Source organism: Mus pahari, chromosome 12, assembly GCF_900095145.1.
Source record: "Mus pahari chromosome 12, PAHARI_EIJ_v1.1, whole genome shotgun sequence".
NCBI classification, from domain to species: domain Eukaryota; kingdom Metazoa; phylum Chordata; class Mammalia; order Rodentia; family Muridae; genus Mus; species Mus pahari.
The window spans coordinates 8,283,130-8,299,764 of NC_034601.1; the positions used below are offsets into that span (position 1 = coordinate 8,283,130).

A 16,635-nucleotide genomic window follows, 5' to 3' on the forward strand; every position below is an offset into this window, starting at 1 on the left:
TGTAGCCTTGGCTGTCCTGGAACTCACTTTGTAGACCAGGCTGGCCTCAAACTCAGAAATCCGCCTGCCTCTGCCTCCCGAGTGCTGGGATTATCAACATACCTTTATTGGTATACTTTGAATAAGCCAGGCAGCAAGCAAACTAGTTGGCTAGCCAGTACTTGATGCAGGATTGTCTAGGGGTCCTTCCTTGTCCTGTGCTAACATCTTTGCTACAGAATTGGTGTGGATTACTTAGTTCTCATCACACATCTGTAAGAGAAATATGCTGCGTTACTGAGCAGCGCAGTAACCTGGATTTGCATGAAAGCTGCATCCAGTTTCCTCATTTGTTTTATTATCCTCCCTTTACCTCCTGCTTTTTGTAATTTTCTGTCTTAGGTATCAAATGCTCCATTAATAAATGATTTATGCACTACATAATATGAAAGACAGAGAGAGAGAGAGAGAGAGAGAGAGAGAGAGAGAGAGAGAGAGAGAGAGAGAGAATCTGTGCAGTTTGCTTTGAGCAAAGTCTGACTTGAGATAAAGTAGAACACCTTATGTGTTATCTGCTACAAGGCAGATATCTGGGAAACTGTCCTCTTCTTTTCCTCTCCTGTAAGAACTAAGTGCCATGTGAGAAGCTAGGGCAGGGCAGGGCAGGGGAGGGGAGGAAGAAGACACACGTATTTCCTGATCTCAGAGAGGTGTGGGGAAAGAGCTGTCAGGTGAGTAGTGAAGAAAGCAGACTCCTGGATTGAATTATACTTTGCTCCAGTTCATATGCAGAAAGAAGTCTGTAGTTTCTAATGTCAATGGATGTGCCCTTATTTGGGAACAAGGTCACTGCAGACATGAGTTGAGATGACTCTCTACTGGAGCACAGTAGGTCACTCATTCAATGAGACTGGTGCCTTCACGAAAATGAGAATTTCAGCTAAAGCAGCTTGCAGATGGACAGCATGTGAAATAAAGCTAAGCCCTGTAAGCCAAGGAATAGCAGGACACCAGCTCTGCATGCTTTCTCTCACAGCCTTAAAAAGAATTACAAAGAATTACATCTGCTCACACCTTAATCCTGGACTCCTGGCTCCCAGACTGGAGGTCAACACACTTCCGTTAATACCACCCAGTTTTATAGAACCTTGTCACATAGCTGTAGCAAGCTCATCGAGGGACCCACAAGAATACAGTTACACATTACTCAACAACAGAGATATATGTTCTGTAATGTGTGTTGTCGAGCTATTTTTGCCAATGTGCAAATGCCATTGTGCGCGCTTAAACAGGCTGAGATGTCTGCAGCATTTCTGAGTGACGTTTTATAAGATCATCACCATTTGTAAATATTAATGTTGTGTAAAACTGTCTTTCCTGATGCTGTGGAGATGAGGTAGGTCTCTTAGAGGATGTGACACCTAAGCTGAGAAGTAAAAGATAGTTCAGCACCACTTTCATAAGCATAAAGCAGAACATTCTGTGGACTAAAATGGCATTTAAAAACATGGCTAATTGTCACAACATAATTTGTTCCACCTTGCTTGTGTACCTGGTTTCTAATCCCACAATAATATTAAGACTTGAAATAAAGATGGCTAAAATGGATGACTACCCATTCTGTGGCTGATAGAGAATGGCCATGCCAGGACAAATGGAGATCACAGAATATGAGGAGTTAGAGGGAAGGGTGCAGGGAGAAGGGATAAAGGATCAAACCCACAGCACTCTGAAGCAGATGAGCAGCGGGCCAAGTTTCCACTGGTAGAACTTGCTCATGCCATTGACCAAAATGGCTGGTGTGAGCATTGAACCATCTTTTGGATTTATAGTGATGGTCCTGAGCTATATCATTGGTGAGTTAAATACCTGTCTTAGTCCGTTCCCTTTGGTTATAACAAAGTACCTGAGACAAGGCAATTTATAAAGGAAAGATGATAACTTACCTCAGGTTGTAGAGGCTGACAAACCAGAATTGGGCAGTTCTATCTGGCAAGGCATAATACTGTACCTGTTCATGGCAGGAAACTGAAGGGTAAATGAGCATGCTCAGAGACAGACACTGCAAAGCACGGGGGAGCTACCCCCTCTCAAGGTCCCTAACACTGTCCCATGAGACTTCATAAGCCATCCTAGTAGACACTAGAGGGTTCATGGCTTTTCAGTGCCATTCTGCTGAGGCATCAATTCCAACATCAGTTTCAGAGGGCACACACACTCCCACAACAGCATTGTGGAGATTACCTGTTTCCAGAAGTGATGGCAACATGCAGCAGCAGGGAATTTTGAGTTTCTTAAGCATATACACGATGATACTTCAGACTAAAGTTAAATATCCCCTTGTTCTTGCCGTTTTTGTTACTTTGTTGTATTTGTTTTTGTTTTTGGGATATAGACAAAGCAGATTCTCTATCTTGTGAAGCCAAACTAGACTTTAAAGATATTTACTTATTTTATTTCTATGTATGAGTGTTCTCTTTTGTCTGTCTGCTGGCATGCGTTTATGTGCAGCATGTGCATGCAGGAGCTTGTAGGGGCCAGAAGAGGGCGTTGGGTACCCTAGAACTGGATGGTTGTAAGCCACCATGTGGGTGCTGGGAGCTGCACCCAGGTCCTCTGTAAAAGTGGTAAGCATTTGTAACCACTAAACCATCTGCACACGTGTCTGGCTCCATCACAGCTTGAGCTGGATAAATTATAACATGCCGTCTTCTCTCTCAGGTCACCCACATGCCTCTCACTCTGCGCTCTCCTTACTTGACATACAAACCCAGACAGCGAACTGCATGCCTGTTCTCTTGAGAGGATATAAAACTGGCCACAAGTGAACGTAAATAAATACTTCACACCTTGAGTTTTACAATATTCCCACACTAAATGGTCGAAATAACAACAAATGCTTGCACACTCTGAAGACGTAAACCTGAGGCGGCATGAGCTGCTACTGCCGAAGGTTTTACTCTTAGGCACTTGTACATCTTCCTCCGTTGTGAATTGGTACTTGTCCCTCTGTGCTGAGACTTAGTGTGATGGATTTAATTCTCTTTTTGCATGAATATTTCCTGGTAGGAGGCCAGCGACTATGTCTCACATCCTCTTTTGACAAATTTATGATAATTTTGACTACCCCCCCCCCTTTTTTTTCTTTGCTTTCTTGCTTGCTTGCTTGTGGCCAAAGACAAACCTAGATGGGTTTTTCAAAAAAAAGAAATTTCAGGTTTTCCCCATAAAAGGATGCTAGGCATAAAGCTTTGGCAAGATTAGGCAGGAAAAGCAGAATTAAAAGCTTGAGTTCTGTTCTGATGTTGAATGTCCATTCACGTTGTAGTTGTTGTTGTTGTTGTTGTTGTTATGATAATTACCTGAGCAATGGCTGCCTACGGGGATCTCTTCTGACTTTTCTCTCTCTCAAAGGTCCTGTTTTGATACATCTGGAGAAAAAAAATCTGGTTAGTGTCCAAGAATCCTGAAACTTAACCCTCTTCTCCTCTTGGCCACATCATGCGACTCTGATTTCCTGAGTAGTAGTTGGAGGCAATAAAGCTGCAGCTACTGTGGCAGGACGCCTGTAATGATTCCCCTTTAATACTAAAGGCGTTCTGCTTTGTGTCTGTAAAGCCTACAGCAAGCTTAAGTTGTTATGGGCCTAATTTAGAGGTGAGAAGGCTGAGGCCTATGAAGACTTTATAATACACCAAAGGTGCTATAGGAAGATGATGTCAGAATTCTAATTCCAAAGTGACTTCCAAACCTCACTCCTGTGTCATTCATTATGCCCCCCCCCCCATGGTGCTGGATGCAAAGACAGTCTTCCTGGGCAAACTGTTGGAAAGGGTGGGGATGAAGGAGCCATGGTCAGGACCAACATGGCCTCCAGTCAGATAAAAACACTGTCCTCCTGAGTTGTTTAAAGGTTTGAAGTCAACTTTTTATGAGATTCTTTAGTATAAAGGCTAAAACGATCACAAAGCATGGATCCTAGAAGAGCAGAAATATTAAAATTGATGCAAATGAATGACTGTAATGAAGAGCTAAGGGCCCAGAGGGACTCCACAAGGAGGCAGGGCTGTGTGGAACAGGAGAGCTCATTCATTCTGCAAATAGAACTGAAACTCCTGCTCCCTTGATCAAGGAAGGAAAAAGCAAGCAAGCGTGGATCTGGACTGGGCTTTTCTCCTTTGACTGGGACACTACAAGAAAGAAGAAGAGTTCTAGAGGCAGGAGGCTGTCTCTCCACACAGAAGGCTCAGTGCCAAGTCTCCACAAGCAGCCTGGCTCAGTGGAGGAAACACTGCAGGAGAGCAACCTTGAAAGAAATCCTGCTGCTGTCATGACACACTATTAGTCTTTGGACATATCACTGGGTGTGTCTGGACTTTTGTTTTCTTCTTCTTCTTCTTCTTCTTCTTCTTCTTCTTCTTCTTCTTCTTCTTCTTCTTCTTCTTCTTCTTCTTCTTCTTCTTCTTCTTCTTGGTGTGATGTCATTCTCCGTATAAATTAGGAGATCACCCCCTCCTCTTCCTCTTCTCCTCCTCTTCTTCTTTTCTTCTTCTTCTCTTCTTCTTTTCTCTCTCTCTCTCTCTCTCTCTCTCTCTCTCTGTGTGTGTATGTGCGCGCGCACGTGCGCTTGCACGCGAGTACTTGCATGTTTGCAAGTGTACATATATGTGTGTTGCCTGTGGAAGCCAAAGTACACATATGGTGTTTTTCCCTAGGGTCTCTTGCTGGCTTGAACCTTGTGCAATGGATTAGCCTTGCCAGCCAGCAGACCCCAGCATCTGCCTTGCATTCTCCAGTGCTGGGAATCACAGCTGGCTCTTCAATGTGGGTTCCAGGGATTGAATTTAGGTCCTCATGACTGCATGGTGGGTACTTCATGATTGCACTATTTCCCCAAGGCTCTCTCTGAGCTTTGATTTCCTTGCCTATAAAATGATATTATTAAATAATATAAAGAAAGGTTTTTTACACAGTTAATGGACCTTCTATTAACCTTGTTAGCACTTGTCTGAGTGGACTATGTACTAAGGGGAGAAAGGAAAGCAGAATAAAATTCACTCCATCCCCCTGGGTGTCAGGTTCAATGGCCAGTTCTGAGGTAATAGCTCTTGAGCTATGTGTTATCTCAGAATCACTGAACCAATTACACAGCTGCTTTATTTTCCTTGTTTGTATGTGTGTTCCTCGTGGTGTGTGTGTGTGTGTGTGTGTGTGTGTGTGTGTGTGTGTGTCTACATGCATGTATGTGCTGGCGCATGCGTGGACATGTGGGAACCAGATGTTAATGTCAAGTAACTTTTTCGTTCACTTTCTTTCGGCACTCTGATTCTGCAGCTGCCTGACCAGCACAAACAAGGGATTGTAGTCAGCACATTCCCAGCTCTGGGATGTTAGGTGCTTGAGACTATGCCTAGCCTCATGTGTGCGTTCTGGGACAACGAACTCAAGCCCCTGTTGCTAATACATCCAGCATTTTGCTGAGCCAGCTCTCCAGTCCCATACCCTTGTTTTTCACATTAATTATCTGTAGGTGCTTTTATTCTGTAGACTCTAGCTAGACTCCCAAGCAGGAACAGAACTGGTGATCTCCCTCTGGAGTTTCCTTCAGTTCTTCCATCATCCTCCCCTTCAGGGAGAGGAGGGTTGCAAGTTCAAGGAGGGGAAGTCATGTGACACAGTCTCAGTATTCTCTGTCTCTCTGTTTCTATCCTCAGACCCTCCAGGAGGCAATGCAGACCAGCTTTCAGAGTCTTTTCTTCTCAGGCCCATCTTTATCAAAACCCTGTTGTCTTGCCAACCATGTCTTTAATATGCTAGTGAATAGAGATGAAGAAACTTAGGGGAAAATGCCTGGCAAAGATAATAGCTTGACTTAAAAATTGATTATTACCTGGCCTTCAAATGACTTTTGAATGTCAGAAATTTGGCTGTCAGCTTCCAGAGAGACAATAAGGATATCCCCAACACCACAGATTCCTAGAGTCAGACTGAAAGCAAGACTCAGGATGGCTCCACTACTCTCACGGGATATTATGTAGGGTAAAACCTCTCTGTCTATTGATTTCATCCTGTCAAATGGGGTCGAATATACAGATACATGAGATTCCTGGAAAAAGTGGGTGAATTCGTATATGAAGAATGTCAAATGTCTCATTAACCTTCTGTATTTGTTATCTATATTTGGCATTTTCACTTTCTTAATTTCCCCACCATCACCATTATCCTTATTTTCTTCCTTCTCCCCCGCCTGTATACCTCCTCATAGACCCTAAATTCATAGCTCTACCTAACATCTGCCAACATACATTCCCCAGAGCAAATAGTAAAAGTAAAATAGTAGCTCTCTCTCTCTCTCTCTCTCTCTCTCTCTCTCTCTCTCTCTCTGTGTGTATCTCTGTCTCTGTGTTTCTCTTTGTCTCTCTATGTCTGTCTGTCTGTCTGTCTTCTGACAAAAGGGAAGACAATGCAGACTAGAAAATGCCTTTACCAAATGGTGCCAGGAGAAGAAGTATATATTCATATATTCATGTGTAGAAGTTTAGACATCTGTTCCTCACCCAGTACAAAAGTTCATTTCAAAATGAATCAAAGGCTTTCATGCACAATGGGAAACTCTAAAACTGAGAGAGCAAAGCAGAGGAAACACATCAAGATACGGGCACAGGCAAGGACTTGTGCAAAAGATTTCAACAACTCAATAATAAAACCTGACAAATAGGATTGCTTCCATAAAAGGCTTCTGTGCAGCCCAGGAGATGGCCAGTAGAGTAAAGAGGGAACCTGAAGGATGGGGCAGAAGTTCTGGCATCTCTCCAGTTCACAAGTCATTAATGTATAGAGCATGTAATGAACTGAAATAAAAACATACCAAAGCAAGAATAATTTGATCTAAAAATCAGCAAATTAATTACATAGTTCTCAAAAAAAAAAAAGTGTCACCAACATGATTACCCAAATGTGAGCTGAACAAAGAAGACACCAAGTCCTTACCAGCATGGATGGGAAACCTGGGAGGCCTCATTCCTACATGAAGGAATATAAGGAGCCAAGGAATACAGAAGAGGGAGGGGCATCTTCTTCAGGGAAGAACACACAGATTGTTTGTCCATTGCCAAAGAGTCAGAGCTGAAAACACAAATACAAATAGCATTGTGTGGACTGAACTCATTATATTTAGCAATATATACACATATATGTATTCAATAATATTTGGTGAAAAAAATGAGGTTCTGAATTTGAATGAGAGTTAGCCTAGTACATGGGAGGGTCTGGAATGAGCCAAGAAGAAGGGAATGTTTTAACTGTATTATAATCTCACAAAAGTAAATGGCCAATAATGTTTGACCAATGTTTAGTCTCCATAGCCATCAGGGAAATGTAAATCAAAATGACATGGAGATCCTATCCCACTCCAGTCAGAGTCCCTATCAAGGAAAGAACAGCCAATGCTGGTAAAGATGCTGGGGAAAGCAGCCCATCCTCACTGCTGGTGGGAATGCTAACCGTGTGGCCCCAGAATGGAGGTTGCTCAATAAACTAAAAATGAAACTAGAGTTGATCCCACTCTACTAGTCTGGGTATAAAAACCAAGAAATCGAGGTCAGCATGCCACAGAGATGTCTGCACACTTTAGCATTACTCACAATACCCTATGTATTAGCCTCCATAGCCAACAGTTGAATGAATTAAAAAGCATAATACATATACACAGTAGAGTTTTATTTGGTCACACAGAAGATCAAAGGGTGTGCCATTTGCTGGTAAAAGTGTGGAACTGGAGAGTCAGAAAGACAAATGTTATATGTTTTCTCTTATATGTAAAAATCCAGAGTTCCAAAATATACACATGATTTGGAAGAAGATAAAGGGGGGGATGAGTGGGAATTGTGAAGGCAGGGACAAGACAGGGCAATGGGTGCAAAGCAAGAAAATACATCATATACATACATGAAATGTTAAATTGAAATATATAATTTTATTTAATTAGTAATGATAATAAAAATTTAAATACGCACTTCTCAATCACTGTATTCTAGTGGATAAAGTTTGTTTCCTTCTGAATATGAGCTAAAAACTATAATGTTAGCACACACACACCTCCCCTATATGTAAAAATAAATGAATCAATAAATCACTAGCATGATGGGGGACAATGGGAGTTGGGAGTTGAGTTTATCATTATTGGGGTAAAAGGTGAACAAGTGGATGCAAGAATGATGCATTTGACAATGGATCAATGATGTTAGAGACATCAGAATGCAAACACGCACAAGCTAATACAGGTACAGGTGGTTGCACATATAGGTATTTACAGATGTGAGCACGTGGCTATGTTCTCACACACAGGAATGTCCTTTTTATGTCATCTGAGGGATATGAGACGTAACCACACTTCACTAACATACAAATTTTGGTGTCTAGTGCTTTTCTCCAGTAAAATGAACCAGGTTCTCAGAAAGATGGATGATCTTTGGGGCAGGACAGGACACATATAATATGATTCTGGAGATAGATTACATTACTAAGAAGCAAACAATGCCACTTCCAGACATAAAGAAAAAAAATGGAAGTATGGCAGAAGAGCTCATTGGGGAACATAAGACACAATTCATGTACGTACAATGAAACAGAGAATGAAAATGAGTGCCAAGTGGCACATCTCCACTGAGGGGCACAGTACCCATTCCTTCTCTGTAGGTGTGGATCATGCACACCTGCTCCCTTTAATGATGGATCAAGATGCGGATGGGAAGTGAAAAGGGGGGCAAGTGGAGACGTTCACTAGTGGAGTAATCCAGCAACCACTGGCACCTGAGCTGGTTCAGCAATAAGTCATTGTTATGTGCATCCTTTATGTCATCCTATGATGACAGTGTCTGCTTCTGGGCTTTTGTGCCAATAAACCAAATTGGTTATCGGGAGCAATAGACAATAATTGAATCACAAGAAATACATCTCAAGTATCAAGAAATACTTGAGACATATTTCTTTTAATTGGCATTCAACAAGGTACCCACCAAATCATGATCCTAAAACCCAAAGATATCAGAATTGCAGGGTCTGAGAAAGTGTCATGGCCAAAGTAGATGATGGAGAGATGATTCAGTTGAATATGGTGCTAGAATTGGATTCTGGAACACAAGAAAAAGGAGTTGGAAAGAGTTAAGGGAACCTTAATGAGGGGTGAGCAGAGCCTCAGCAGTTAGGAGCAGTTGTTCTTTCAGGGGACCAAGGTTGATTTGCAGCACCCTCATGTCAGCTCACAACTGCCTGTGACTCGATAGTATCTGACACCCTATTCTGGCATCCTTGAGCACTAGGTACACACATGGTACACATATGTACATGAAGGCAAAACATTCACCCACAGAAAAATAAAAAAAAAAATCTGTCCCTCAACAAAAGCTAACAGAGGCTGAGGAGATCCAGTCAATGAAGTGCCTGCCTTCCAAGCACAAGGACCTAGTCTGATCCTTGACACTCTAAGAAGGAAGGATGGACTTGGTAGACCTGAGACAGAGGAGCTGGAGATAAGAGAATCCCTGGCCAGCCAGTCTAGCCGAATCAATGAGCTCCAAGTTCAGTGAGAAACCCTGGCTAAACAAATACATAGAGGAAGACATCTGACCCTGCCCTTCGGCCTCTCCATGCACACCCACACCTGCATGCCAACATGAACTTGCATGCACATGCACACAGCCCTTATTGACAAGGCTAGTAGTGTAAGTAAAGGAGACAGCATTTGGGAAGGCGGCTCCTGAGGAACATCAAAGCAGCACTTTTGGAGCTTCCAGTGTATTTCTGTGCTGTTCCCCCTCTTGGGATGTTTTGGGGCTCTTCATGTTGTTACTCCTTCCAAAAAAAGTCAGTGGTCATTTGTTTTCTCTGCACAGGAACCCAGAGCAGCCCATCTGTGTTTGTAACTGACCTGTTGTTTTTTGTTTTTTGGTTTTTTTTCCACCCTAACTGACATGATCTGAATTTCATTCACTTTATTTCTATTGAGTGATGAAGATATACCTCATGATAATGGCATGTCTAAGGTGGTTTACCTTGGTGTAAGAATACTAGATGCTTCCAATTAGAGTAATTATGCCTTGACTTACTTTGAGAATGATTGTCAGTTACATGAGGCCCCTTTCTGTCTTAGAAGAAAAGTGCAGGATGTCAGTAGTTTCTTGCATGATAATGGAGTTTGTTGATGGAGCATGGCTAGCATCATAGAACAGCAAAAGCTCTGGAGTCTCTCTAAGGGTGTAATGAACTGTAAAATTATAAGCACGTGGGTTATTTTCTTATGTTGGATAGAGAGTTTCTATGCAGGCACATGAGATCTCTCTAGAACTGAGGTGTATCAAGAAGGAAAATTACTCTTCCAAGAGAAAGACATTGCTAGTGTCAGTGGATTTCTCTATAGCCATAACTATGCAAAAACTATGTATGCACTTAGTATAGATATTTAGATAAACATGTATTTGCACACACAACCATAGATATACACATACATTCACACATCTATATTTCTTTTCTTATCTTGGTCACAGCATTTCAGAGTATAACCTAAATCTCACCTGTTTTGCATTCTTCATTCACACTGATGGTCTTTTTTTAAAAAAAAAAAATTGGATATTTTCTTTATTTACACTTCAAATGTTATCCGCTTTCCAAGTTTCCCTCATTCTCGGAAACACTCTATCACATCCTCCTGGCCCCTGCTTCTATGAGGGTGTTCCTCTACCCACCCACTCCCACCTCCCCGCCCTTGATTCCCCTAAACTGGGGCATCTATAGAGCCTTCATAAGACCAAGGACCTCTCCTCCCATTGATGCATGACAAGGCCATCCTCTGCTACATATGCAGCTGGAGCCATGTGTACTCCTTTGTTGATGGCTTAGTCCCTGGGAGTTCTGGGGGGTCTGGTTGGTTGATATTGATGTTCTTCCTATGGGGTTGCAAACCCCTTCAACTCCTTCAGTCCTTTCTCTAACTCCTCTATTGGGGATCCCACACTCAGTCCAATGGTTGGCTGTGAACATCTGCTTCTGTATTTGTAAGGCTCTGATAGGACTTCTCAGGGAACAGCCTCACAGGCTCCTTTCAGCATGCACTTCTTGGCATTCACAATAGTGTCTGGGTTTGGTATATGGGATGAATGCCCAGGTGGGACAGTCTCTGGGTGGCCTTTCCTTCAGTCTTTGCTCAACACCTTATCTCCATATTTTTCTCCTTCTAAGGAGGACTGAAGCACCCACACTTTGGTCTTCTTTCTTATTGAGCTTCATGTAGTCTGTGAATTGTATCCTGGTTATTTGGAGCTTTTGGGCTAATATCCACTTATCAGTGAGTGTATAGCATGTGTGTTCTTTTGCGATTGGGTTACCTCACTCAGGATGATATTTTCTAGTTCTATCCATTTGCCTAAGAATTTCATGACTTCATCATTTTTTAATAGCTGTGTAGTACTCCATTGTGTAAATAAATGTACCACATTTTCTGTACCCATTCCTCTGTTGAAGGACACCTGGGTTCTTTCCAGTTCCTAGCTATTATAAATAAGGCTACTATGAACATAGTGGAGCATGTGTCCTTATTACATGTTGGAGTATCTTCTGGGTATATGCTCAGGAGTGGTATAGTTGGTACCTCAGGTAGTACTATGTCCAATTTTCTGAGGAACCAGCAGAGTGGTTGTACCAGCTTGCAATCCTGATTGTTCTGTTTTCCTTACATACCAACCTGGGCTTTCCTCTCCTCTGCCTATTTTGGGTCTCCCTTGCTGAGTATGCTGTCAGGGAGGACTTAAACTGAGCAGCAGGCTAGGAAGTCTAACCTCTCTTTTTGTCTACGAAAACAAAAATAACGTTTCAAAGCCCTCTACAAGTGTCTGTTTAACAGTTCTTGATGGTTTCCTGGAGGGCGGGAATTTTATTATTTCTGAATATTGCATGTCTGGAAGCTAGCACAGAATCTCTATCTAAGTCTGCCAGAAAGTCACTTCATGTGGTTCTGAATGTGAAGCAGGAGCATGACTTGGGGCAGCCTCATTTTCTCTTTTGAGAAGATTCATTTTGGTGGGTCCTCTCTGTCATAGTTACTTATGCTCAATAACCATTCAATGCCCTTGAGGTAGCAGGAAACTTTGCAGAAATACTGTAAAAGTAAGTACTCTGTAATGGAATGTTAAGTATTTTGTTTAATAATATAAAATCTGTTCCAAGATGTCCTGTGAGGAACATCTCTACAAGGCTTTCCCCTCTTTTAATGAAATGGTTAGCATTTCCTTGGTGAGCTGAGAAATAGGATTTGAGTATAGTGGTGAGGGTCCAGGACATAGGGACAAAGAGAATGAAGGGCCAGTTTCACCCTGGGGGGGACTGGCTTGGTGGCTATCAGTTCTAACTAAATAAGCTAGTGGTTGAGATCCCTTCCTGGTGGGACAAAAAGACTTGGCATGGAATCATTAGTTAATTAGTTTACTAATGTTCTTGGGTTTTTTTAAATTGACCACTCAGTCAATCTTTAAAGCTTTATTTCATCTTATTTTTAATTAAAACATAATGATTGTACATAGCTAGGGGTGTGGTACCCTGATATATGTAATGATTGAATTATGGTGATCAACACATTTGTAACCTCAAGCCATTTATTATATCTTTGTGATGAGATCATGAAAAGTCATTTTATTTACATTTTGTAGCTAGACAATACATTATTGTTAATAGTTACCCTACTATGAGACAAGGACTATTAGAAGACTAAGTTCTGTTCACTATAAAACTTTGTCTTTGTGCCTGTTAACCAAGCTCTCCCNCCCCCCCCCCCCCGGTTTCTGTCTTTGAGTTTCTACAGCAGCTTGTTATCAAGCCAGGGGGCAAGAGAATTGTCATGTTCACACGCACACGCACACACACACACACACACACACACGGAAACACAAAGGGAATATAAAATGGTCATACAAGGATGAAGATGTTAGTGGAAGTGTAGACAGGGGTGACCAAACAAAAGCCCTTGAGCCAAACTTGGTGTCACCTAGTTTTGAAAACAAAATTTTACAAAACAGACATGCATAGTTCTTTGTATCATGCCCAGGCTAGAGTCACCCTACAATGGCAACAGAGGCTTGCAAAGCCCAAACTTTTGGCTTTGATTGGGAAGACCTGTCCCAATCCAGGGTGCGCTCTGAAGCACCCACTGATCTCTCCATAGTCACTCCACCTTGAAGCAAGTGCCTGCACTTCATGCCTTAATGTCAGCGAGGCACTAGTTGTAGACCAGCCAGGTGTTGAAGGAGAGATGTGCGAAATGCAGCAAGCCCAGCATGGTGTCTCCATCAGCTGAGAGCAAGGCTCTGCATACTAACAGCTGTGTGGGCTGTCAGCAACTAAGAGTTGCAGAAGCTGGGAAGTGTGGGAACGCAGGCTAATGGGATCTCACGAGGTAGCTCAGTGTCTAGCAGTGTGCATCTTGATGAACACAGGTGCTTTTTTTAAGCTGGAGACATCCTACCCGACTCCCTGGCTGGGACTGGGTCCTGATTGGCTCTACTGGATTGACCATCTTTGTCTTCTGGATCCCATTTCATTGCTGTCAAGGTGGGGTCTTTGAACTAGCCGGCTGGGCTCTGTCAGGTTCTGCTACCTCATCCTGTCCTGCTTTCTCTATACTGTACTTTCCAGCCATGCATGCCTAGAGACCAGGGACCACTTTCCAGGCTCTGAGCTTGAACCTGAACCTACCACTTTCCTCTGGTGGCAACCCGCCAGCTCTTTCCTCAGCCCATAACACGTCTCGAGTGCATCCCTCACTGGCCACACCTGACTGATAGTCTATTTTTTCCTTCAGATCTCATCTCAGAATGCATTGATACAATGAACCTTCTGGAAATTCCCTTCCCGTGGTATTTTGTCCCCATGCGTAGCCAATATTCAGTATGTGCTTTATAATCTTTTGTTTAGCTTATGCAAACCTTGGTGTGCAGAAATAGGCACATTTTCTTTTGTAAGATAAACACTATAATGTTTGTACTACCTCTCATGCTTCCTATGCAGTCTCTGGAAACTCCCTAGATAGATAGGGTGGATTTACTTAGAAACGTTTCTTTCCTCCTAAGAGTTGCATGATTTTCTACCGTATGCATGTATAATGCACATAATGCACATGTAATTTTTTAAATGAATCCCCATATAGTAGCCCATTTTTCCACTTTACAGCAAAAAACAAACTACAATAGACTAGTGCAAAAAGCATTTGTGAGCAAAAATCTATACATTCTGGCAATTACATATTTCTGTAGGTTTGGTCACATGACATGACATTGCATGCTTTGTATATACATGCACTATAAATTTCAGCTACCCATGTACTACTAACTCTAGACAGGAAGACCCTGAGAGCTTGCCAGCCAGCCTGACAACAACACAAAACATCTCATTCAATGAGAGACCTTGTCTCAAAGGAATAAGGGGGAGAACACAGAGGTGACACCCAACATCATGCTCACAGATTTAAGAACAAACAAAATTTGGGTAGCAAGATGTTTAACTTCAGTAACATTCAAAGCAGTAGGACTCAGAAGAGCTCCTAGAGCCTACCTCTTTGTCAAGAACCTGACAAACATTTAGAGGACTGTAGGTCACCAGCGATGGCAAAGGTGCTGGGAACAGAGAGGCCACATGAGCTTCTGGTCATTGTAGTCTGCTCAGCCCACTATCCCTGCAGGAGTGAGCCTAGCGCAAAACACTGAAATTTATGGTAAAGTGATAGATGACACCCTGCCTTCTTGATATGGGTACCAAGAATCGAACTGATGCCATTCAGCTACTTTTCCAGGTCACAGATTTTGTTATTTTAAAATATTTATTTTAATTTTAATCCTGGGTCCCTGTGTATGTCTGTGTGTGTGTGTGTGTGTGTGTGTGTGTGTGCGCACGTGTGTGTGTGTGCGTGTGTGTGCATATTAGTGAAAGTTCCCAGGTAGTCCAGAGACGTTGGATGCCCCTGGAGCTGGAACTACAGCTATTTGTGAGCTGTATGGATTCTGAGATTCAAAGGAACTTATCTCGGGTCAAGGCTTTGCCCAGAACCAGCTGGTTATTTGAAACGATGCAACTATGGCCAAGGTAGCTGAGCTAAAAGGTCACACAGCCTGGGTTCTGAGTCTTACCATGAGTAGAGATGGTATGGGTTCTGAGTTCTCTACAAAAGCCTAATGGAGTGTTAACCACTGGGGCATTTCTCTACTGCCCCCACATACTGTTTTGATGCACAAGGTCCTGCACAGTGATGGGAACTTATCATTCTATCTGATGCTCGGCCACTCATGAGCACAGTGTGGGAAAAGTTTTAGGATGGAGGTATAAGATGATGGAGGGGTGGTTGGAAGGTCTTGCTTTTTCATGACCATCTCTGTCTACTCATTTTCAGATACCACCCAGATGAACAACGCAGTGCCCACTTCTCCTTTGCTCCAGCAGATGGGACACCCACATTCATACCCCAACCTGGGCCAGATTTCTAATCCATATGAACAGCAGCCTCCAGGCAAAGAGCTCAACAAGTATGCCTCCTTAAAGGCAGTAGGTAAGGGAATCCTATATGAATCTGTTCTTTCTCCTCTCTCCTTTACTCAGCCTCTCCCTATGAACTTTTTTACCTTTTATTTTTATTTCTTTATTATACCCATTTCTCTACTTATCTGTCTATCATTTATTGATTTATTTATTATCTATTTATCTTATATGTGTGTATGTCTATGAACCAATTTATATATGAATCTATGTATATGCCTATGTATGTATAAATCTATAATGCATGTATGTCTGTGTCTACCTACCTACCTATTTCTATGTATATGTACCTATTTATGAATCTGTCACTTATTTATCTATCTGCCTATCTATCATTATCAATTTATATCTATGTACATACATGTATTTATGAATCTGTCATCTATCATCTATATTTATGTATCATCTATCATTTTCTATCTATCTATCTATCTATCTATCTATCTATCTATCTATCTATCTATTATCTATCTATCATCTATCTATCTATCTAACTATCTAACTATCTATCTATAATAAGGACTCCCACAACTATTTCCTTGGACCTAATTAAGTCCCGTCTTGCTGTGTGGTGTAGGTTAATCACCTGGGGCACCTATTTAGTGAGAACTCTTTGCAAGGGAGAAAGACCTGGATACTCCAGTGGTCTCCTTATGTTTAACCCCCATCTTTCCTAGGTAATCCTTAAGAGCCTCGGATGTAGAATCTAGGACATGATGAGTCTTGGAAATACCTTGGCTTTTCACAAGATAATCCCCATCCCCTATGCATCCCCTGCCATCTCTGATACACTTATGGATAGTCCACAGTCTTAGCCTAGGTAGTTTCCCTCCTTCAGAGGATAGCATTTCCTGGGAAAGGATGGTCTAGACAGTAGACTGCAGAGCTATTATAAATTTTGTTTTTACCGAGTGTACAGCATTATGTTTGACTTCTTATGCATACTGTCTTAGTGACTCATGGAAGAAAACTCAGTAGCTCGACGATTAGAATAAGGAATTGAGAGGTGATTCTACAGATCCAACAGGAGCAGTAACAGAGTGGAGAACTGACCGGGTGCTTCTGTCACCCAATACCAATCTCCCT

At 42.1% G+C, this 16,635-nt stretch overlaps 1 protein-coding gene across 2 annotated transcripts in view; it reads left to right on the forward strand.

The window, feature by feature from the left end:
• Positions 1 to 16,635, forward strand: part of Shisa9 (shisa family member 9) — a 288,337-nt gene that overhangs the window by 246,671 nt on the left and 25,031 nt on the right. For both annotated transcript variants that reach the window (XM_021209826.2, XM_021209827.2), the window contains exon 4: positions 15,407 to 15,562. In XM_021209826.2, the coding sequence (XP_021065485.1) occupies positions 15,407 to 15,562 (156 nt within the window). The remainder of the gene's footprint in view (positions 1 to 15,406; positions 15,563 to 16,635) is intronic.